Genomic DNA, 23,530 nt, shown 5'->3' with positions numbered 1-23,530 from the left:
TGTACAGATAAATAAGTTACAAGATTGTGAGCGGCTGCAGGGTGACCTCGATAGTGTTGTGAGATGGACGGTGGGCAATGGTATGATGATAAATGGGGTTAAGAATCAGGTTGTGAGTATCACAATTAGGAAAAGTCCTCTCAGTTTTAATTACTGCGTTGATGGGGTGAACGTTCCTTTTGGGGACCATTGTAAGTACCTATGTATTATTATTAGAAAAGACCTTCATTGGGATAATCACATAAATATGATTGTTAATAAAGGGTACCGGTACAGATCTCTGCACATGGTTATGAGGGTATTTAGGGATTGTAGTAACGATGTAAAGGAGAGGGCATATAAGTCTCTGGTAAGACCCCAACTAGAGTATGGTTCCAGTATAGGGGACCCTCACCAGGATTACTTGATTCAAGAACTGGAAAAAATCGAAAGAAAAGCAGCTCGATTTGTTCTGGGTGATTTTCGACAAAAGAGTAGCGTTACAAAAATGTTGCAAAGTTTGGGCTGGAAAGATTTGGGAGAAAGGAGACGAGCTGCTCGATTAAGTGGTATGTTCCGAGCTGTCAGTGGAGAGATGGCGTGGGAGGACATCAGTAAACGAATAAGGTTGAGTGGTGTCTTTAAAAGTACGAAAGATCACAATATGAAGATAAAGTTGGAATTCAAGAGGACAAATTGGGACAAATATTCATTTATAGGAAGGGGAGTTAGGGATTGGAACAACTTACCAAGGGAAACGTTCAACAATTTTCCAATTTCTTTGCGATCATTTAAGAAAAGGCTAGGAAAACAACAGATAGGGAATCTGCCACCTGGGCGACTGCCCTAAATGCAGATCAGTAGTGATTGATTGATACCTTACCTCAGAGCAAATGGACTCGCCCTTCCCACATCACCTGCTTGCGCACAAGCAAGAGAAACACAATCACGTGTGAGCTAGAGATCTAACGTAACGTTGTCACTATATTTTCCAAACAGGAACAAACAGAATCCGGATTAGCGCATATGACTGTGCTTCTCATCCTTAAGAAACGCCTGGGCATACGAAAAATTGCATGACAATGGGATCTTGGGCAAGCTCACGAATCGTCTGCTTTCGATCACTGTCCAGTAACGCGGCAAGAGCATGCACTTCTTCTTCACTCGTAGGACGACCTGCCCGATGAATGTCCGCCGCAATTTGCCGACCATCGTTGAAGGCTTTCTCCCAACGTGCCACTGTTCTGCAAGGCAATGCAGATTCCCCGCAAGCCTCTTGAAGACCTTGGTGACACTGTCGTGCTGTACGACCTCTGGCACATTCAATCTTGATCCAACTCCGTTGTTCCTGTTTGGAAAACATAGTGACAACGTTACGTTAGATCGCTAGCTCACAACTGACTGTGTTTCTCTCGCTTGTGCGCACGCAGGTGATGTTGGAAGGGCGAGTTCGTTTGCTCCGAGGTAAGGTAGGTATGTAACCAACGCGTGCAATCAGCGACAATATTATTTTCCGTTGCATAGCGTCTCTACAGCAGTGTTGCCACTATTTAACTTCCAACCCTCGTACACTCTTGTGCCTTTCAGTGTTCGGACTGCAAAACTCTAAGCGCCAACAATCCTCTGTTTTAAACTAGCCCTGAGGCCTCCTTTAGTTACACACATATCTTCCATACTTAATCAAAAACTGAGTCTAACCATCGTCACCTCGGTCACCCTTTGCTTCTCCTACCCTCCATGACCGAGCCCATTATTCTCTTAGGTAACCTGTCCTCATTCATTCACCTCACGTGGCCCCACCACCGAAGCCGCCACTCCGTTCAAATGCTTAGTCACCTTAAAAATCTATTGATTTCACTAAAATTCTCATCTAACATATGTGGCGGATTATCGGTGTCCTTGAGGGGAGTCCTGACTGAAAAGTTGCTATTTATGACAAAAAAAAGTCGAATTTTCAATTTAACCTTAAAAAATCCCTGAAATCTTTCTCTTTCAAATCCCGTTATCAGTTTTTCCCTAACGCCATTTTTAAATCTCTAAACGCCGGATTTAAAGGGTAGCGATTTGGTGTGTATAGACCGACTCATACTACTTCACTCGTGATTGACGCACTCTAAAGTGACTCACTGGAGACTGACTGGCGTGCGCTGGTTGCTCTCTTTGTTAAATTTACACTTCCTAGATCATTCTGGGTGCCTGGCCCATTGCTTCCAGCTTCTTCTAGGAGCTTCCTTATCGCGAACCTCAACAATTCGCCGACGCTATTGTTTTGCTGGCTACTGGTCGCGTTCACATTGTCACCACCGCATCGCGATTATCATCTCTCACTGGCATTATTGCCGGCCGCCCCACACTCAGACTCGATTCCTAGAGTTGAAATTATTCGGAAATAAGGTACTGTGTGTTGAATGTCAACAGAGTAACAAATATTACCTAGTAAATCTTACTGTGTTCGAAGTAAATAACTTGTGTTCAATAGTACGTCTGTCTAAGCGAACTACTTTTCTGATTGGTGAAGATCATCTGTCTAATTTTAATGTCTTCATTTAACTTTCTGTCGATCTAACCTAACCCCATGCTATTACAGCCCTGAAGGGCCATAGCCTACCAAGTGACCGCCGCTCAGCCCGAAGGCCTGCAGATTACAAGGTGTCGTGTGGTCAGCACGACAAATCCTCTCGGCCGTTATTCTTGGCTTTCTAGACCGGTTCTGTCGATCTATGCTTCTCCAGTGTATGTGAAATCAAAAACAGAAGAATGTGCTTCTTCATTTCAAACTCTCACATACAATGACCAGGATTCGAATCACTGTCGCCTTTTTGAAAACCCGTGACAATATCACTTGGTTACCATGCTGTGCATTAAAAGGGTGACGTCGGATTTTGGAACGGTGGAAGAAAGCCCATTCGACACCAGCGGAGAAAAAAGAACTTCGCCATGGGAGAGATATGAACAAAGATTCCGAGGTGACAGGATCGAGCCATAGTAAGTACGGTACGATGACGCCAGCTGAAACTCACGGTATATTTGTGTTTGATGCTCATTTCTTGGTATGGCTCTCAAGCCAGTCTAAACTAATTGCAAATTTAGCATCACCGCCTCACAAAGCCCATTTGAATTTGCCTGTGAAGCGATCTGATTGGCTAATTTCAGCAGCTAAGAAAATGACAACGGTGTGAGATATCGAATTTATTTTTCAAAATATGTATCAGTATGACCAACCCTCTAACGCTCATATACACGGTTCACGTTGTTTCCTACCATCCAGTATAAATATTGAAACCGTTCAATACCATATTGGGCCGATGACCTAGATGTTAAGCCCCTTTAAACAACAAGCATAATCACAAGTATACTACGTTAATAGACATGTTGGGAAGCCTAGTAAGTTATATGTGCTGTTTTCCGCATCAGTTTGTGAAGTATTTCGTTGTAAATAGCATTTTTGCCCTGTCCGGGATACGAACGACGCTAGGCGAGATCATTAATAATAATAATATTGATAATTCGCCACAAGCCCAGGAAAACTACATAAGAAGGATAAATAAACTTCGCATAATTTGCACTATCCAATGATGTAAAAATGTAGTTTACTTCTCGATGCAGTTTTAATGACGCCACTTAGAGCTGCATTGCAGTGATAAATACAAGATGACCCTTGGGGGTTTCTTAACTCAGAGCTGGGGATTCCCCGTCACCACCACAGCGCGCGCCTAAAATTCAAAAGATGCATTCGTAATTACTTTGAAACGCACGATCAGATTTGAATGAAAATAGTTTATTAGATAGGGTGTGTAAAGAACTACAAATTGAGTATTCATTCGATTTTGAAAGATGACTACGAACGGACCGAATATGTAAATGTGAGAGGGGCGTTCCCTTTCCCTAGCGAGCTCCACTAGTTAGCTATTTAAGGAACTTCACCTCGCACATTTCGGCTTAGGCTCTATGTCATGGTTTGTGTGAATCAAGTCACGGTGCAGATTAAGTGCATCGCAGATGCGTGGCTTCTTTGTGTGCATATCTATAATCATTGTTTGATATGTGTGTGGTATCGGCAGTACTACGTGTGATCAGTGCCCTTCTTGTGAAGGAATGAGCATAAAAGATTATTGCAACTGATATTCTAAACAGGCTAAGCAAATGGGCATCAGTTATAGATCGGGTCACGCTATTTGTGCTTGCCAGTGTGCAATTGATACCGTGTTTAGTGAGAACAAAATACCATAGTGTTATAGTGAGCTCGTATGAAGCTACCAGTGGTTATAGAACCAAATAAACTTAATCGTACTAGCTAGAGACGAAAATGAAGGAGTGAATTTTGTGTGTTGATAGCTGAATTATCGGGAACGCCGTCAATGATGAATAGGGCTTGAATAGTAACCTCTAAGGACAATACTCGCTATTCGGGGTAGTCTACCTCCTGAACATATGAAGAGACCCCTCCGATACCATATCATGCAGTATTTTGAAGTCAATAAACAGTACCTTTAAATAATACCATACAAAGTATATCATTTGTTCACATGCATCTGAGTGCCCTTTGAACCCAAGACCAGACGACGGACACCGGGAACGCGTCTAAGTGCCTGCGATATTCCAGAATTAAGAAGACGTCGCGGAAGTTCGGCGGTTTGGCGATCTGTAAGAAGACAACGTTCCAGTTCATCATGAAGACAGCACGACTCCAGACGGATTCAGGACTCTCTATTGGCGGGATGGCAGTCATGAAACAGTAACATACTGATGGTAGCCTCTGGATGATGGCAGGTTATAAACCTAACGATAAATACAATCCAATAGTCTTAAGCATGAAAAACCCTTATGGTCGCTTTTATATGATTATTTAACGTGTATATAAATTTGCCAGCATGCATTTCGATTTCATGATAGCAGGTATATGATGAGAGACGCACGTCTCAAAGGGTTTTTTTTTTTTTTTTTTTTTTTTTTTTTTTTTTTTTTTTTTTTTGCACCGACACAGATAGGTCTTATGGCGACGATGGGACAGGAGAGAGCTAGGAGTGGGAAGGAAGCGTCCGTGGCCTTTGCCGGGTGTGAAGCCACGGAAAACCATCTTCAGGGCTGCCGACAGTGGGGTTCGAACCCACTATCTCCCGAATACTGGATACTGGCCGCACTTAAGCGATTGCAGCTATCGAGCTCGGTGGTGTGGTTTGTTTTTTATCGCTTGTCTTCAGAGTGATTTCTCAGACAATCACTGAATTTATTCTGGAGATCTGCATGATTTAAAATTAAATTAGTGTCTTATATGTTGCTATATGTACTAGTGAAGTACTAGTAGGAGGGAAATTCAAATAAGTGGGTAGATTCCCATTGTATTTCTATTAAGTAAATTGTTAAGGTCTTCCTAAAATTCAATTATCACGTTGTGATGAACAGAGACCTGGTACTTTACAGATTAAATTTACATCATGGTAGTGTCCACCTGTAGTGTAAGGATGGCTGTTATGAGAAGACAGAAGATGTACGACTCTGGGTATGAACTTGGCCTAGATAGGTTGCGGGTATGTTAGTGCTATAACAGAGTCTCCCATTGATAAGGATCATCTAGATATACTCTAAAGGCATTTGATTAGGGTGAATATTAGAATCACATGTGCGTTGTGGACGGTGGTAGGGAAAAATATAAGAATTACGTAGTAGACGAGGCTGGATGATAATAAGTTATAATATAGGCCAGTGGAAAGTTATGCCGATTGCGCAAGGAGTTGCTGAAGAAAGTGAATTATAAGGCTACGTGAATGATGTCCGTTGAGGATAATTTGCCAGAGTAGGGTCGCTATAGAAATGAATTTAAGCTGCTCGCTCTGGAGGTGATATGTGTAGCCGCTCAGCTGTTTTGCTAAAGTGCTGTGCAAGTCCACTCAGTGGACTGAGGCATATGACCCTCTTGAGATAAATGACGGGAAAGCGATGTCTCTCACCTCCTCCGCATGTATTTTTATTTTTTGCTGGCTTGGGCCTGAAGTATGGAATATCTCGCCTCGTCCAGGAATATTCACTTGGAAGTAATTTGTTGTTATCATCGAAGGGCTGTGTATATTAATGAGTCAGTAGCATAGCGATCCCTTCCCAAGTAGGGTATTATTATACAATAAATTCGTAGTTAGGGAATGTTTGCTAATACGTCGAGTCGGAACGGCGTGGTTCGATACCTGATTAGTACCGAAGTTCTTGGGCCCATACCAGAAGATCTTTCTGGGGTCACCGACTCCGGAGAACATTGAGTTTATTTGTCTTTGTTTACAGGAGATATGTTCCACCGTATTATGTATCTTATTGTTTGTGTCCTATGTAATTGTTTTGGAGATTCATTTCTGAAGTTACAGGCTCACCAGCGTTGTAATGTCCACATTGTAAATACTAGTAACAAGTTCTGTCGTCCCGGAGAGACATGTGTGGTAGTATAGTAATTTGTAATTAGATAGTATGGGAACCATTATTATTAGGCGACTGCAGGGTTTTCATGATTAGGTAGTTTAATGATTCATGTGGAACGTACATATTAAATACCGTACTCTCGGAAATACGAAGAACCATCAGAAAATTCAATGATACAACAGTGGTTAAGAATTAGACATATTGTATTGTATTTGTGTAATTTATGTTTTCTTTTACGGTAATAATTGGAGGGCGATGGTATATCTGCCATAGAGGCAAACAGGGTCATTGACCTCTGTAATGAAGTGTGAATATCCAAATGATATAATTATCAAACTGGAAATGAAGAGTCGCTAATATTTATCAGTGAATCTGAAATATATGCGAAGTTGAGTGGGTTTGACTTTGGAATGTAAAAAATGTAATTCAAGAGTGAATAACTAACTCATAAAGACATTGGATGGTATTACCCATGCGATAAGTCAAGAGTAGCATATCTCAAAATTGCCATGCAGACAACTTAATTGGCATTTCATGTATGTACAGGATTTTTCATAGAGGGTCTCTCGGTGAATAGAATTATATTTGAACTATGTAAAAATCCATTCTTATTCTTTATTAGATTAATGTATTTCTCTCACTATAGTGCCCTACTTTCAAGATATTTATTTTACATGCCCACTTTATTTTCGTCGGACAGGACCGTGACCCATATGCTCTTGAGCGAAGTCGTTGCTCGGAATGAAAGTAAACTTACTTTTTTTTTTTTTTTTTTTTTTTGCTACTTGCTTTACGTCGCACCGACACAGGTAGGTCTTGTGGCGACGATGGGACAGAGAAGGGCTAGGAGTAGGAAGGAAGCGGCCGTGGCCTTAATTAAGGTACAGCCCCAGCATTTGCCTGGTGTGAAAATGGGAAACCACGGAAAACCATTTTCAAGGCTGCCGACAGTGGGGTTCGAACCTACTATCTCCCGAATACTGGATCCTGGCCGCACTTAAGCGACTGCAGCTATCGAGCTCGGTAATGAAAGTAGAGAGGATGAGACCTCGATGCCCGGGTTTGATTCTCCGAGGTTCTTCATCCATAAGATATTTGTGAGGCATAATTTTTGTACTTGGCACTATGTCGATGCCCGGGACAGGTACAATGTATATAGATATATTTCGTTTGATCTATTAGCTCTTATTCTACTTGTGTTCCGTACTTCAAAACATATGGGGAAATTGTTTTCTTCGTACTTGAAACAGTATTGGGTTATATATTTAACTCTGATGGTTCTGCATGTTATGTTTGATACTGACTGAAAGAATGATGGTGTGAATTGTGGTTCAGTATAAAGAAAACGATGTTCTGTTGTTAATTGTGCTAGATATTAATCTTTGTTTATTGCTAGTGGCTTTACGTCGCTCCGACACAGATAGGTCTTATGACGACGATGGGACAGGAAAGGCCTAGGAATGGGAAGGAAGCGGCCGTGGCCTTAATTAAGGTATAGCCCCGGGGCTCCTCACAAATGAACTTGATCATGACTCCAACAAGAGCTTCACAACTACTATTTTCCACCTTGTCAATACACTAAATTGATTGAGGCAACTTATTGGTTAAAAGTGGTACATGATTCGTAGTTCCTCTAAAGCATTGATACTTTGTCATTATATGAATTTTTCATCTAAACAGTGTTATGTGGCTGAAGATGTTTATAATATACGAAACATGTACCACTTTTAACCAATAAGTTGCCTTAAGAAATTTAGTGTATTGACAAGGTGGAAAATAAAAAAAGACTTAGTTGTGAATCTGTGTAAGTGCGATACGGACCATGAAGCTGATTTTATGTAATCCAACAAGAGCGTCATTGCATCTGAATACAGTAGCAAGTTGGTTGACCCTCCACGAAGAATTTTCAAACCTGTGCATTACGTGAATTCATGGTTCCTGAAAGGAAGACATCCGGCGACCGACACGAAAATCAAGGAGAGGAAGCGTGAAGATGACAGTGATCAGCTCCTTTTACCAGTGTGGAATTTACTGTAAGCAGGTCAGCAAAATGAGACACTACCACAGTGTTCCTACTGATGTGTTTGTTCACTTAATTTTAAAATGTAAAATTATTAGAAATACTGAGTGCAGTTACCACCTTGACATGTTGACCACAAATAAAATAGCATAATACAATTTTTCTATATAAATGTCAGCCCGAAAAGTGATAACCGTAGTGTGTATAATTGCCGAAAATTGTAAGATCGTGATGTTTTGTCGACTACAACTGTGAGTACCCATGAAACATTCTTTTGAGAGAAAAGCTCTGGTTTTCATCCATTTACATTATTTTCAAATATTCGGCCAATAGGGAAGTAGCTATTGTTGCTTCAGATCACTAATATACTACGTAAATAAATTAAACAATTACACATCTAAGGCATAAACATGAAGGACCTTGAAAATGAAACCTAATATCATACGAGTTTAGTTTGGAAATGTGTACCCAAAAAAATTCATGGCAGATTTCTTTAAAACTGCAAAAATGAGAATTTACAGATATTTTGTGATCGCAATCCTGTTTCTATTGAAGAGTATTCTGATACAATCCAAGCTCCTTCTCACTAAAAGTTAGAAATCCTCTCCTGTCGACACCCGCAGCACTCTATGACCTCACAATATATATTTAGACTCAGTTCCCTCACCATTTTTGTTAGTCCATTAAAATCTTAAAGCAATTGTATGACTCTTTCGGATTAATTTGGCCCACATTCATCTTCAGTAACTGTCAGAATTTAACTGACATAATGTTTCACAACAGCACCAACTTAGAAAACATACCCACAGGACATTATATATAACGGAGGTAGCATGTACATTGCACAATAATAATAATAATAATAATAATAATAATAATAATAATAATAATAATAATAATGGAACTTCTGGCCGACTGCAGGGCGAATGTTCTCCGAAACAGCAGGTTTTATGTTGGCTATATAAGACCAAGTCAATCCAACCAGAAGCTATTTGAAAAACGTGGTGAGAGGACCAACAGCTATGAGGGACTCGTGCCGATATCGCTGCCAAACGCAAGAAACCATCCACCATATTACTTCCGGATGCTCACACTTCTCAGGAAGGGAGTAAAATGAACGCCACGACTCGGTTGCCAAGATTTTGCACCAAGAAATTGCCATTGAATACTGACTCGTTAATGAAAGACTTCCCTACTGTAAAATGATGCTTGTTGTTTAAAGGGACCTAACATCTAGGTCATTGGCCCTCCCTACCGTAAGTTCAGCCCTCAAACTGTACTCGAAAATGACGGGATTAAAATGTACTGGGGCCGAACAATTATCACGGATAAGACGACTATCCACAACAGACCGGATATATGGTGTTAGAGAAGGGAAAAAAGGTGCCGTTCAAATCGGCATAGCTATCCCGAACACCGGAAACCTCCATGAAAAGTACACCGAGAAAATCAACAAGTATAAACAATTAGCAGGACATATTCAAAGACTATGGCACTATGAAGAGGTGATAATTGTACCAAACATTCTTTCGACTACCGCTGCTATACCTAAAATCCTGGTGGAAGGACTGAAGAAGTTGGATGTCAACATCAACATCTACGAGACCATGCAGAAGACGGTGGTTATTGCCACGACTAGAATTGTTCGGAAATTTATGGATTCAAATTCTGCGTAAGAATGTAGTGTAAATTAGGGTTGATTGTGCTTTGATTTCTTAAAATCTGTACAATTGCTTGAATATCATTACCACAAAAGTGTGCAAAATAATAATAATCCACGTCTTTTCTCGGTTAAATGGCATCAGATTCTGCGATCACTTTCCTTCAGTACATCCTGTCTTGAATCCCTAGCAGAATCAGCACAGGAATATTCCTTACAATTGGCTTTACGTCGAACCGACACAGATAGGTCTTATTGCGATGATGGAATAGGAAAGGGCTAAGAGTGTATAGGAATCGGCCGTGGTCTTAATTAAGGTACAGTCCCAGCATTTGCTTGTTGTGAAAATGGGGAAACCACAGAAAACGACCTTCAGGACTGGCGACAGTGTGGTTCGAACCCACTATCTCCCGAATACTGGATACTGACCGCACTTAAACGACTGCAGCTATCGAGCTCACAAGGGGGCATTCCCTACTTGTCACCACGGATTTCGCTCAAATTTATAGAACATGCAGGGCTTGGCTAGAAATGAAAGTAACCGAAGTGGGAACTCCAGATGGCCAAGCGTATAGAAAATGAAATAAAAATAAAAATGTTGACGCAGCTCTCGCACCGTATAAGCCACTTACGTTAGTGCGCACGCCGAGTAGTAGTTGGCGTAGCAGTAAGAGCTCGGACTACTGGGTTCGACTCTCTGTGTGGAGACTTCTTATTTTTCCTCTCAACTTTTATATTATTCATTTTCGAATTAAGCAAAGAGGTGAATAATTCATTTTATTTATTTATTTATTTATACTCAAAAGGCACAGAAAAGGTAAAAATTTGGAATTTCATTGTCAGACTTTTCAACAAGGGATTGTAATTAAAGCGAGTACGAAAAGACTTATCCGCCTCTGTGGTGTAGTGATTAGCGTGATTAGCTGCCACCCCCGGAGGTCCGGGTTCGATTCCCGGCTCCGCCACGAAATTTGAAAAGTGGTACGAGGGCTGGAACGGGGTCCACTCAGCCTCGGGAGGTCAACTGAGTAGAGGTGGGTTCGATTCCCACCTCAGCCATCCTGGATGTGGTTTTCCGTGGTTTCCCACTTCTCCTCCAGGCGAATGCCGGGATGGTACCTAACTTAAGGCCACGGCCGTTTCCTTCCCTCTTCCTTGCCTATTCCATCCGATCTTCCCATCCCTCCACAAGGCCCCTGTTCAGCATAGCAGGTGAGGCCGCCTGGGTGAGGTACTGGTCATTCTCCCCAGTTGTATCCCAGACCAAGAGTCTGAAGCTCCAGGACACTGCCCTTGAGGCGGTAGAGGTGGAATCCCTCGCTGAGTCCGAGGGAAAAACCGAACCTGGAGGGTAAACAGATGATGAAGATGATGATGATGATGACGAAAATACTTTGTACATGAAAATTCAAAACTTATTCATTGTCATTCGATGCTTTACATGTGTCGGGATGATATTTATCGTAGAAACAGGGGAAACAATAATTATTTCTGCATCTAGCACAAGTCATAAATGCCGCAGTTTTACAACCACATCGTCGTTTCAACGTCTCCATAGAAAAAAGGAAGTCTTCATGCGGGGTGCCGAGCCCACGACCACCGAATTACTAGTCCGAGCTCTTACCGCTACGCCAAACACTGCTCGGCATTCGCACTTACGTAAGTGACTTATACGGTGCGAGAGCCGCGTCAATATTTTTATTTTTATTTTTATTTTCTATGCGCTTGGCCATATGGAGTTCCCACTTCGGGTACTTTCCATTCTAGTCAAGCCCTGCATGTAAAGAACTATTGCCTGCCTCAAGCCTTCATGAGAAAGGAGGAAGGGTGGCATACGGAAAGCAAACTGGTCGTAAACATTCTAACCACATCTCAATATGGATTGGTCTCATAAAAATCCAAGTACAGTCATCATCATCATCATCATCTGTTTACCCTCCAGGTTCGGTTTTTCCCTCGGACTCAGCGAGGGATCCCACCTCTACCGCCTCAAGGGCAGTGTCCTGGAGTTTCAGACTCTTGGTCGGGGGATACAACTGGGGAGAATGACCAGTACCTCGCCCAGGCGGCCGCACCTGCTATGCTGAACAGGGGCCTTGCAGGGGATGGGGAAGATTGGAAGGGATAGACAAGGAAGAGGGAAGGAAGCGGCCGTGGCCTTAAGTTAGGTACCATCCCGGCATTTGCCTGGAGGAGAAGTGGGAAACCACGGAAAACCACTTCCAGGATGGCTGAGGTGGGAATCGAACCCACTTCTACTCAGTTGACCTCCCGAGGCTGAGTGGACCCCGTTCCAGCCCTCGTACCACTTCTCAAATTTCGTGGCAGAGCCGGTAATCGAACCCGGACCTCCGGGGGTGGCAGCTAATCACGCTAACCACTACACCACAGAGGCGGACACCTCCAAGTACAGTAATAATCATAAATTTCCAGTATGTATATTTTCTTTCTGAAATATTCTACAATACAAGTCTCCAGTACTCACCTGTCTGTAACTTGGTCTTCAAACACTGACGCACATCTTCAATGTACTTGTGTATGTCGAACTTCTCCAGTCGCTCTGGACGTCCTTCAATAATCCTGAAGAAGTCAGGGTCTATGTCGAGCATCGCCGGGTGAGCGATCTTATCAACCTTCTCCTCGGGAATGTACAGTCGCTCTAGGAGGTCCTCTTTCTGCCTCGTGCGGTAGTTGGGTCGCTCGAAGTACTTCAGATTCTTCTCCTTATCACGGATCTGCTGCCGCCACGAGGTCTCCAGCACCTTGTAGCAGAACTGTTCCGTGTCTGGTGGGTACCAGAACGGTGAAGGCTCTTGTCCAACATCGCGGATCTGGATCAAAGAAAATTTACTAAAGCATGTACGGATTGAAAAAGAGCAGTTGAAAATGTATATCTACTGATATTGGATTTGGATTCAAACGGTCATCGACGTAACGTGTCCAAGATGAAACCTCAGAGCTTCATCCTACAGGGAATGAGTTGAATAGGTTTCCGTGAAAGAGTAGGACCAAGGAGGACGCAAACATGTAAAAACTCCCTAGCCTTCGCAAATGTTATACCGTCGCAGTCAAAAGAGAACAAAAGTTGACAGGTTGGATAGACATGAAAACGCGAAAGTGATGAGATGGTGTTGAAAAATGGATGCTAAAATGGCTAAAACGAAGTAGATCGACGTCTTTTAGCTTAGGGATTACTGCAGGATGTTTAAACCACCGTGGATTGCAGGAGTGACTATTGAAGAAGTCGTGATATGTATGAATAGAGATCTGCTATTTACAGTTAAAGGGAAAACGTATACCCGGGACATATGTTGCCGAATTCCAGATACACTGGCGAAAAAATGAAATCCCAACACCAAGAAGGAGTTGTGCTAAATAAGCAAAATTCTTTCACGCCAGAAAGATGACGTCTATTCAAATTTGCGCTCTAGTCGTCAAGAGTTGTGCTAGTAGCGCCACTATCACCCTGCTTTAAATACGCACTGGACACTTCGTGAGCATCAGTCATCGTCCGGTGTTGACGTGAGGTACGTGTGTGTCAGATGTACCTTAAAGGAAACGAAGAAGGCAATATTAGCAGCTTACCGAGTTTGAACGAGGCTGGGTAACAGGGCCACGAGAAGGTGGATCCTCTTTTTACGATATTGCAGAAAGACTTGGTAGGAATGTATCCACAGTGCATCGGTGTTTGCAACAATGGTCACGGGAAGGCACTGTCTCAAGAAAACCGGAGTCCGGCCGCACACAGGCCTCTACGGAGAGGGAAGACCGCCGTATTCGTCGCATGACTGTGGTGGATCATACTGCATCTGCCGCACCCATTGGAGTTTCAGTCGACACCAGCGTCACACAGCGAACTGTAACAAATCGATTACTTGAGTGACAGCTCCGAGCCAGACGTCCTGTGGCGTTCATCACATTAACTTCGAATCACTGCTCTCTGCAACTTCCAGTAGCGTCAAGCTACAGCTCGATGGAGGGCGAAATTACCCTGTGACATTGAAACTGTAAACAAATAAATATGTTACCTAGAATTGCTAAGCCTAAACTTCATTCCTCTAAAATAATATCTTCTTGGTGTTGGGATTTCATTTTCCATCAGTGTATTACCTTCTACAGATGATTATAGAAGGGAAAGTCGAAGGTAAAATAGGAAAAGGGCGAAGAAGGATGTAGTGGCTACACAATATAAAGGAGTGGACAGGGCTACTTACTGTCGACTCTGCTCGGACTGTGCATGTGGTCGCCAATATCTTTGAAGAAGAAACAAGTTAGGAAACTGGCAGAAGTACTGTAAGAGGTCGAATTGGGCCCACAGTTAAAACATTCCCCTGCGTATCACCGTTGATCCTCGAAGAGTCGGGGTCTAGTTGCGCCCCTGTTCAGTTGAGTAGGTGTCTCCATTTGTTAATGTTCGGCAGCTCGTTTTCATTTGAATCTCCTTAATATTAACTAGCATCAAAATTACATTTTAGTAACAATTAAAAGCATTGAAATTATTACATCCCCACTCAATGATTACCATAATGACGTCTTAATTAAAACGCCCTTTTAACAAACATGAAATAAGGTTTTTTTAAATTCATTTTTGATTAAAGCATTACTCATTAACTAAACCTAACCTAACCTAGTTTTGAGTACGGACTCTGCACCACAATCAAAACTTATTTTAACTGTATATTTTAACGGATTTCCTAAACCTATTGTTGTAACTGTATATTTTAATCGATTTCCAAAAGTTGTGACTACTGGGGGCAGCTCCATGGGGGGCAATTCGACCCGCACTCCGAACTGACCCTGGGCCCAACTCAACCCACCTTTTTATGGACATCACTGACCGTGGGCCAAACTCAACATCCCCCGCCAGCTCACCCACCCAAACTCAGAGCCCCTCGGCAGTCTTCCATTTCAGCATGACGAATGTCATGCTTTCAGACGACCACGATGACAGACAGAGGATACCTCCTTGCATACACATCAAATACGGGGTGCATGGTATGTTTGATGTAGACACATTGAAAATGTTCATGGTAGAAGACGTAGTCTATACGTTGTTAGAAAGCATGAAATGGAGAAAAAATACTTTAGAAAGAAGATAAAGAGTTATACATTCTACCAAGAGGACGTTATAACGTTATATGTCGTAATAAGAGATTTACCCACCGACCGAGATAGCCGTGCGGTCTGGGTCGCGTAGCTGTGAGCTTGGATTCGGGAGATGGTGAGTTCAAATCACACCGTCAGCAGCCCTGAAGATGGTTTATCATTATTTCCAATTTTCATTCCAGGAAAATGCTGGGAGCTGTATATTCCGCTTCCTTCCCTCTCCTAAACCCTTCGTTGTGTTAGTACAACGTTAAACCAATAACAAAAATATTTAAAAAAGTATTTAACATTTAGAACACTATACAATACCGGTTCCTGTAAAAATGAACAATTAATTGTTCAAAGTATAACTGTATATTCGTGTTCAACAGACTGAAAACCTTAAAAACCTTAAAGTAAAACCAGATAAAATAGAAAATATTCAAGATATTGTGTAAACATTAGGTCTTTTCAATCTTCCTGCCATGGAGGAAAATGTTATAAGTATACCTCGGAATTTTAGGTGCTAAAGTGTTGTTTTAAGTGCCTAAATAGGCTCTCAAATATGAAAAAATAGGTTTTAAAAACAGATTATAGGCAGCTTCAATAATAATGTTATTAGCTTTACGTCACACTACCTACTTTTACGGTTTTCAGAGACGCCGAGGTACCGGAATTTAGTCCCTCAAGAGTTCCTTTACGTGCCAGTAAATCTACCTACGCGAGGGTGACGTACTCCAGCACCTTCAAATACCACGGGACTGACAATGAGCCAGGATCGGCGCCTCAACCGTCTGAGCCACTCAATAAATTAAAAATTCTATTTGCTAAAGGAATGACTCGTTACGGGAAATATAACAAATTTCCCTCACATCTTTGCTGCAAACGTCACTGAATATTATTTTATCATCCGATGTGAAATGAGGACACTCTTGAATTACTGTTTAAAGACAACTTGGAAGCTGACGCTTTTGGCAAAATTCACCACTGAACAAATGTAAACATTGCAAAATTCCCACAGAACGAAATGAAGAGTTTTGTTTCCAGCAGGTCAATGGAGACTGTGACATACAGACTACGGGCGTGTTTATTGCAGGAGGTTACTAAAAGACTTCCGGGAAGTGTGGTTTACAGTTTTCCGATTTTAAGTTTGTCTTTTAATTGATTTAGGAATAAACATATGAATTATAGGAATATAGGCAATAACAAGTTCTAGCAATAGTTTAGGCATTTTAGGCACTATAAACTTATAAATAATTGAAAAGTGTAAATAACTTCATTTTAAATTATCTCTTCAGGAACAAAATAGGTTTTTGCCTAAAATACAAGGTCTTCTTATAACTAGATATCGGATTTATATGCTGTATAAATCACCAAGTCCGCCTCTGTGGTGTAGTGGGTAGTGTGATTAGCTGCCAACCCCGGATGCACGGGTTTGATTCCCGGCTCTGCCACGAAATTTGAAAAGTGGTACGAGGGCTGGAACGGGGTCCACTCAGCCTCGGGAGGTCAACTGAGTTGCGGTGGGTTCAATTCCCACCTCAGCCATCCTGGAAGGGGTTTTCCGTGGTTTCCCCACTTCTCCTCGAGGCAAATGCTGGGATGGTATCTAACTTAAGGCCACGGCCGCTTCCTTCCCTCTTCCTTGTCTATCCCTTCCAATCTTCCCATCCCTTCACAAGGCCCCTGTTCAGCACAGCAAGTGAGACCGCCTGGGCGAGGTACTGGTTATTCTCCCCAGTTGTACCTCCCGACCCAGAGTCTGAAGCTCCAGGACACTGCCCTTGAGGCGGTAGAGATGGGATCCCTCGCTGAATCCGAAGGAAAAACCAACCCTAAAGGGTAAACAGATTGAGAAAGAAAGAAAGATAAATCACCGATATAAGCATGCAACTATGCTGCAAAAAGTGGTGAAATATGCACTTATTTTCATGCTATTAAACACTAATTATGAAATGTAAATGTAACACTCTTTTACTAGACTAACGCAATTCTGTCACACCAATATACTGTAAAATCATGATCATGAATAAACAATTGAATGAAAAGCAAAAAAAAACGCACTCTACTTACAGCTGCAGCTGTTCCACTGGCACAAACAATCCGTGCATAGTTTGTGAGACGTATCTCTTAGTGTTCACTGTTAAAACATATGCATACGTCTGCCATATAAGACACAGACCCGGTTTCTCCAACTCTGTGTTAAATTTGACTTAGCAAATGTTAACTAACAACTGTTATTATTTTAACACTTCGGTTAAAAATCCCCTGTTTCACGAACACATTTCCAACACTTGTTAAGAAACAATTGTTAAAGACAAATTAAAACATTTCCGTGAAATTTCTGAACGCGTTTGGCAGTGAGCGTCTTTTGTTTCATTACATAAAGCGCTCTTCAAGTATATGCGCTCTGCATTGGAATCTGTGGATTCATCAATTTTTCGGAAATTATTAGGTTGCGGACCTAACATGTTTAAGTGAAATGTATTCGCCTTTAAGTGTTCTATCACCTCCACTTGGTCCGAAGTGGATCCTGCCTCACGACACTTGTCCTCAGTTTTTTCGAAAACGAAAGCGTATTGACCTAAACCCTTATACACGAGTTACTGTTGAGTGTCCCCCAACGGGTACATTTATTAGCACGTTAACGATTGGACGCAGGGTCTGACCTCTCCTTATAAAAACTATTATCCACTGGAGACACTGATAAGTTTCAATCTGTTGGAAACTCCAACCTATTTTCAATTTCATCTAGTACCTTGTTCATTATGGGTTTGGTAATTAGTATCTTTGTAGAAATCTTTCTTCTGACAAGTCTAAAAAGTCGTTTTTTCTTAGTATGGGTTGTTATTTGTCTTCTTCAGTTTATAAATAGTCTTCATACATCAGAGAAGCTTCAAACTTACGTCTTCTTCATGCCTTCATTTTGACATTTTAGCAGTTGTTAAGAGGTTTAACACAGGGCTGCAGCCATTTTAATTTAACACAAGTATTAACAATTTGTTAGAGCTAACAATTCTTGATGAGACGACCATTTTGTTTAAATTATGTGTGAAGTCTCCTTAACAGCAGTGTTAACACTTAACATTCGTTGAAGAAACTGGGCCACAGTGTATTAATCAATACACATGTTAAATCATAATTAGCATGGCTGTAAGAAAACCGTGTAGGAAAACACAAACGTGAAGAAACACACTTAAATACAAATTCCTCTTTATTCTTCACCAAGTTTTCATGGATAAATCTGTGGCGTTTATCTGTTAAAATTAGCTTCAATGCGGAGAATGATCTCTCTAGATCGACGGATGTGATGGGACAGTACTAGAATTCGGGGCCCATCCGGTTGGTCTTGTCTTGATTTTCCTTGAAATCATTCTTGTAATCGCAAAGTTCATGGCATTTATTACTTTACATTTTCTTGAAGACCGCTTGTAAAACACGTGCATAATTAAAGTCGAAAACATGCACAATAAATCTGAAATTTGAAATGTATGCACTTATCTCAGATATATACAAATATGCATATACACTGAGTGGCCAAAAGTCACGGGAAGGGGTGCCCCATTAGAAACTGTGCCGTATATGACCCCTAAGCGTTGCGGCTAGCTGCGGCGTAGCTGAGCAGTCTGGGACACTAGTGTAGTGAAGATGGCAACACGTCGCGAGTTAACCGACTTTGAACATGAGATGATCATCGCGCACGGAGCATGGGTCATAGCAATGCGGCGATTACACCCGAATTCGGGTGCCCGAGGTCAACAGTGTCGAGGGTGGATCTTGAACATCATTATGTAGAAACATACTGGGCGCTCGACGGGGTACTGTGAGTCAGATCACCGCCCAATTGAATGTTGGGAGTCAGGAATCCATTTCTACCAGGACGGTAAGGAGTCAACTGCACCGCATAGGCTTCACCAGCCGATGGCCAACTCATGCCTCTTTGCTGACATCTCGACACAGAACTCAACGACGTGCATAGAGCCGCGAACATCAGCAATGGACCATGGAATAGTGGCGGTGGGTGGTATGGTCTGATGAATTCCGGTTCCAGTTGTATCGAGCTGATTGGCGCGTGAGAGTGTGGCGTATACTCCATGAAGCTATGGATCCTGCATGTCAACAAGGTTGTGTCCAGGCAGGAGGTGGCTCAGTTCTGGTCTGGGCGGCGTTCTCATGGTCACAATTAGGCCCCATTGTCCGACTGCAGGGATCGCTGACAGGTGCACATTATGTGGACATTCCTTCCGACCATCTGCATCCCTTTCTGGCCCTAGTGCTCTGATGTAAATGCCATGATTCAAAAGGAAAATGCGCCATGTCACCGCTCTGTGGTAGCACGCAGGTGGCTGGAGGAGCACTCCAGTGAATTTACGACCCTGGAATGGCCCTCCAGATCTCCCGATCTTAATCCAATCGAGCATGTATTGGATGCTGTCGATACTGGTGTACGCTCCATGAACACTGCACCAGATACACAAGACCTATTGCGGGTAGCAGTGCACGATGCGTGGGTCCAGATCCCTCAAGAACGATTCAAACACCTTGTAGAGTCGATGGCTCACCATACTTCTGCCGTTTTGAGGGCTCGCGGAGGAGCAACTCGTTATTAACATCACATTCAGTGCCTTCCTATTACTTTTGGCCACTCAGTGTATATGCACTATTAAACTTAATAATTCGTCCAATTTCACCTTCAAACTCACTTCCTTGTGGAGTTTGGAACTATACATACCGGCAAATAAAATATTAATTTGCATACATATCTGATATCTAATTATAACATACCCAGAAACTGTGATAAGTCTAAGACTTATTCTATAATGATTATAATGCAGTCACCTTGTTCTTGTCCACCTTCCGGCCAGTAGTGAAGTAGTAGACTGAACGCGCGCAATTCCTCTGTCCGAATATACACTGTAGAATGCTGGGGGCTTTTACCCGCTCCTTGATGCGCCACTTGTCTTTGTTCAGCGCCCTGGTGAGGGGCAGATCCCTGGTGGTGACCGGCTCTTCTAGAGGGGCGGACGGTGTTCTGTCCAACTCCATCCTACAACAGAATATTAAGGCATTTCGTAAAAATAAATATGGTCCAAAATTTTCTTGCAAACACGCCTCCATGGACGAGCGCGCTGCGACTCAGCCAGGGGCTCACAATAGTTTTCAACCCGCGTACCCCCTGTGACTCGCTAAAGCCTGTTGTACACGATCAATTTTTTGTCACATTCATGACTTCACAAGACATTTCAATACTTAAAATGTTTACTTGTCAAATCGCTTTCAATACTTGAGAAATATTCAAATATCTTGAAATTAGAACATGTTCTAATCGATCAAAGAATTGCCAAGTCTTTGACAGAATAGATCAATGGAATTTGAGTATCAGCGGTGTATGCTAGGCCGCTGGGAATGTTGGGAATCAATACAACAAAATTAGCTTCCTCTTCATGACTGAGGGATGTTGTACAGTAGAAAAATCCACAGCCTGTTTCCAGTCATTCGACCGGGTCAGGAATGAAATGAATGAAGCCTCCATCTAGCGGCGAGTATAGGAATTGTGTCGGCTGCCGAAGCCTGTCGCACTCCTCTGGGGCAATGATTAGTGACTGAAAGATGAAATGAAATGATATTGGAGAATATTGATGGACTCAAAGTTGACAGGGAAAACCGGAGTACCCGGAGAAAAACCTGCCTCGCCTCCGCTTTGTCCAGCACAAATCTCACATGAAGTGACACGGATTTGAACCACGGAACCCAGCGGTGAGAGGCCGGCGCGCTGCCGCCTGAGCCATGGAGGCTACCGAGGGATGTTGTGTGTACATTAATTGTTAAGTTAGAGGCGCATTCCTGTCTATATTCATTAGACTCCGACGAGTACCACAATAAAACGGCATCATACGAGGAGATCGCAAGATAAATATCTCAAGGAAATGGACATCTTTTATGTTTCTCACCGTGTGGTAACCTATAAGTAAATACTGTCAGCAATCTTCGATTTACGACGACCTTCGCATATTATTATTATCATTGTAGCAGGAGGTACACCTTTACGCCGCACGTTTAAATCTTGCGCCAATAAAACCTCCTCTACAGGAGAAACTCTGAACTTAAAACTGGACTAACTTATAAATTTTCTCTGAAGATGGCGCCACTAAAATTTTTTGTTCTGGTGAAGTTTCCTGAACTGTGTACCTTTCTACTTGTTTTGTTTCCCGTTTAGCAAGAAGTATGAACATTCTCTCATAGATGTCTCTGCTAAAAAACTATGATCATGCACCCTGGTGCGAAGTAAAGGAACGTTTTTGAAGAAATTCTGTACTCATAAGTTTTTTTTTTACTAAATTTCGTTCATTCGTTTGTAGGTTGGCAATATTTATCTTTTCTTTCCGCCAGTTTTGAATTTAGCCAATCCCGAATTTCTGTAATTAATTTCCCACCAATCATGTATTTCTTCTTCGACTTGGAGTATACCTTCAAGATTGACCAATAAAGTAAGAGGGCGTGGCTTGATTATTAATGAAAGGTCTCGAACCTTTCCCGAGGGTTTATAAACTGCTGATTTTCACGTCTCGTGGCCACTTGATTAACATCTAACCTAGTGTATGGACGAGTAGCAGGAGGCGGGAGGTGCCTCTTTCATCAGGCAGCAGGTCTTCTGTAAGGTAATGGCCTTTTAACATCTTTATTTCTTGCTAGCTCAGCAGTTTAACCCGCGGGAAAGGTCTGAAACCTTTACTATGTAACCTAATTTCTTAAATATGTAATTTTCTGCCAGCTTATGTAAAAACTGAATTAAATTTGTAACTGTAATTCGGGGATATAGAGTGATTTACCCTCTCGAGCTCCCCTTTATTTTGGTTTGAGGTGACTACGTTTTGGTAACTGAATTTTTCTTTTCCGTAATGTTTAAATTTCTTTCTTATACGGGTCACCTCCATAGGTTGGGAATAGCCCCTGTGTCATAGGCCTAGTGCCTTTTAGGTTTTAAGAGTGCATGTGTAGGAGTGCAAACACTCGCCTCCATTCATTTTGGTTTTTCGGGCCATTTACTTAACCTGTTCTTTTTCTAAGGCCCAGTAGGTTGGGTACGAGGTACCCCGGTTTCATTTTTGTAAGTTGTGCCTTGTTGGCAAGCAATTGTAAAGTCTGCTATTGCCTTGAAGAGGCTTGAAAAACTGAGAGCGTGTCAGCTCTTTTCTTGTGTGGTAAAAGTGCCTCTGGGAGGCCTGATATTGTAATTTGGAGCAGGTGCTCCTTGAATGAAGGGGTTTTCTGCCCTTGAAAGTGTTGTGCTGGGTATATTCGAGCTAGGAGCTCAAGGGAATTGTAAAGCGAGGGGCGTAAAGGCCTAGAATTGTTCTGAATCTTGGCTTTTCCTGGTCTTGTACCTGATTGTCGGTTATTTGTTGACTTGTTGTTTTTTGTTAAATTTTGAAATTCTATGCTGAAAATTGTTAAGTTTTTCCATTTTCGAAAATATAACCTTTAATGAAATTTTAATTCATATCTCGGCTTTGTAGTTAGACCCATTCACCCCGGCACCTTCTTTCACCTCTGCGTTCCACAGATAACCCCGGAACAATTATTATTATTATTATTATTATTATTATTATTATTATTATTATTATTATTATTATTATTATTATTATTATTATTATTATTATTATTATTATTATTATTATTATTATTGAGCAAATAAAACACTTCAGTTCAACCAAACAGGCATGGCTTTTGAACTTCTTCAGCAATTTTTAAAGTTAAAAATGTCATGATTTTTCCGTATTGAATAGAGAAATATACAATATTAAATAGAAGGAATGATCCACCTTTGCTTCTTTAGCAACTGTTTTACTTCCCTGAAAATTCCATTAATATAGAAAAAATCCAGAGTGATCGCATTTCTGAAACCTGGAAAGGAACCTACGAACCCCAAAAATTTCAGACCTACCCTCATCACTCTACCACTTATACAAAATAATGGGAAAAAATGTTGCTCAGTCGCTTAATGGGAGTAGTTCCTAATCCCTCATCAATATGGTCTGCCCAGGAAAGAGCTGCACAGTTGCACAACACAGATTCTATTTCTAACCCAGCCCAATGAGGACGGATTTGAAATGAAGAAGATCACTGGGGTGGCTTTTGTGGATCTCTCAACCGCCTACGATACAATAAATCACAGGGTATTATTACACAAGTTTTATGGAATGATTACAGACATCAAGGTAACCAAGATGATGGCTACTTTCCTGAAAAATCGTCGCTTTTTGTTTAACTCCAAGGACGCCGAAGCAGATGGAGAAATCAAAGGAATGGACTACCTCAAGGCAGTGTACTGGCATCTATTCTTTTCAACAATTACACTAACGTCCGGCCATTACCAGAAA

At 41.8% G+C, this 23,530-nt stretch overlaps 1 protein-coding gene across 1 annotated transcript in view; it reads right to left on the bottom strand.

Moving 5' to 3' along the window:
• LOC136857162 (uncharacterized) overlaps positions 1-23,530 on the bottom strand; it is a 103,824-nt gene that overhangs the window by 31,240 nt on the left and 49,054 nt on the right. Inside the window, exons 2-3 of the mRNA XM_067135593.2 lie at positions 19,989-20,196; positions 12,550-12,895 (exon numbers count right to left, since the gene is read on the bottom strand). Of these exons, the coding sequence (XP_066991694.2) occupies positions 12,550-12,895; positions 19,989-20,195 (553 nt within the window). The 5' untranslated portion in view covers position 20,196. The remainder of the gene's footprint in view (positions 1-12,549; positions 12,896-19,988; positions 20,197-23,530) is intronic.

The sequence above is a fragment of the Anabrus simplex genome, chromosome 1, assembly GCF_040414725.1.
Source record: "Anabrus simplex isolate iqAnaSimp1 chromosome 1, ASM4041472v1, whole genome shotgun sequence".
NCBI lineage: Eukaryota > Metazoa > Arthropoda > Insecta > Orthoptera > Tettigoniidae > Anabrus > Anabrus simplex.
This window is presented reverse-complemented; position numbering and strand designations above follow the sequence as displayed.